The 1,812-nt window shown below is 60.5% G+C and overlaps 1 protein-coding gene across 1 annotated transcript in view; it reads left to right on the top strand.

Moving 5' to 3' along the window:
- Positions 1–27: 27 nt before the first annotated feature.
- The window catches only part of P3H3 (prolyl 3-hydroxylase 3), a 15,777-nt gene continuing 13,992 nt past the window's right edge, over positions 28–1,812 (top strand). The window contains exons 1-2 of the mRNA XM_019548906.1: positions 28–110; positions 1,145–1,297. Coding sequence (XP_019404451.1) covers positions 1,190–1,297 — 108 coding nt within the window. The 5' untranslated portion in view covers positions 28–110; positions 1,145–1,189. The remainder of the gene's footprint in view (positions 111–1,144; positions 1,298–1,812) is intronic.

The raw sequence follows: 1,812 nt of genomic DNA, 5'->3' as shown, positions 1-1,812 counted from the left end.
TGGCGCGCCGCCTCGGCGGGCCCGCCTCGCTGCACCGCGCCGGCCGCGCCGTGCAGCGGGACCTGGAGCGGCGGGAGCCCTACAACTTCCTGCAGGTGGCCCTCTTCAAGGTGCGCCGCCAGTCCCTGCTGGGACCTGAGCCCGAGGGGAGCCGGCCCCTCCTGCGTTTGGGGCCAGGAAGGAATTTCACCCCCGGGTCACATTGGTCCTGACTGGGGGGGTGGCCCGCTGCCCAGCACTGTAGCAAGCGGGTGAACGCCCCGGGCGCCGAAGCGAAGGCCCGCCGACAGGCACTGCCCAGACAGAGCGGGGCATGGGACAGAGCCCTGAGCAGTTCATCCAGGGGGTGACAGAGGGAGGGCAGCTCCCACCACCGCCGGCACTCCTGCGGGGAGTGTGTGCACAGGGCAAGGGTAGGCTCCTGCTGCAGGCTTGCCCCGGGTGCCAAGCTGCCTTGCTAGGGTACTGCCTCTCGAGCATATATTGACACTGATAGAGGTAGGGTGTGGGCTGCTGTGGTTCCCCTGTGTTACCTGTGAGGGTGTAGGACCCTGTGGTGTCAGGGTTGAGGGTAGTCTTCAGTTGAGTTTAGGTGATGGGTTGTATAGGATGGTTTGATAGGGCTGATCCTGCCTCGGGCAGGGGCTGGACTCACTAGATGACCTCTGGAGGTCTCTTCCAGCCCTGCTTCTCTTTGAGTCCATGACAGCCTGTGTGACACCCTGCTTGAGAGCCCATGCCTTGCTGTTTTTGTGTAGGACCTACAGCCGGAGAGGGCTGGGAAAGGCTTGGATGGGGAGTCTTGGTGGAAGGGGCTTTCCATGGTGCCTGACCCCCCACCCAGGTGGCAGCCTGGTGCAGGGCCTGACAGTACTTGTAACCCCAGCTCAGCCCCAGACAGCATCTTGAGGACATCGTGGGATGGGAGCTAAAGTCCAACAGCAGCATGGGGGTGTGTGCATGGGTTCTTATTGCACACTATCCAATAGGGGTCTGCAGGGTGCATTGTTTATAGGCAGGTCCTACAAAAAACAATGAAAGGGCAGGGGAAGCTAGGTGGGAGGGTTCACTTGGGAAGCAAGGGTGGGTGGGTCTGCCTCCAGACCAGGGGAATGGCTCTAGGTGGGCTGTTTTGTCTCTGCAGCTGAAGAAACTGGACAAGGCAGTGGCAGCTGCTCACACGTTCTTCATGGCAAACCCCCAGCACCTGCAGATGCGTGAAGACATCGAGAAATACCAGCGGATGGCAGGGGTAAAGTCGGACAGTTTCCAGGACTTGGAGGCTATGCCACATTGGGTAAGACCCCCATAGAGCAGGGGTAGCCAGATCTGGGCCACTGAGGGATTTTGTCCAGTCCACAGTGGGTCTCTCAGTCCTGCCCAACCCAGTGCCCAGGGGATGGTCTGGGCCATGGTCCTGCTGCCCCTGGGCATGCAGTGGGGCTGGGGTGGTGCAGCAGTGAACTCCATTTCCTGATAGCCCTGGTGGCCACAGCTGCTCCTGGCTCCTGCTGCCCTGGCACCCCAGCAAATCCATCCCTCACCCACTGCTGGGGGCAGGGTGTATAGCTGGGTGGATGAGATGGGGCCACAGGTATGTGGGGAGGGCTGTTCAGGAGCAGGATGGGCAGGCAAGTCATGATCATAGGATGGGATCTTGGGGTGGTGATAGTGTGGGGCCAGAGCAGTCACAATCGGCTGCCCACACACCCCTGTGATAGGTTTCATAATTTCATAGTTTCTAGGGTTGGAAGGGACCTGAGCAGATCATCTAGTCCGACCCCCTGCCATGGCAGGAAAGAGTACTGGGAT

The sequence above is a fragment of the Crocodylus porosus genome, unplaced genomic scaffold, assembly GCF_001723895.1.
Source record: "Crocodylus porosus isolate Cpor-Errol unplaced genomic scaffold, CroPor_comp1, whole genome shotgun sequence".
NCBI lineage: Eukaryota > Metazoa > Chordata > Crocodylia > Crocodylidae > Crocodylus > Crocodylus porosus.
The sequence above is the reverse complement of the archived record's forward strand: the minus strand, read 5'-3'. Positions and strand labels throughout refer to the sequence as shown.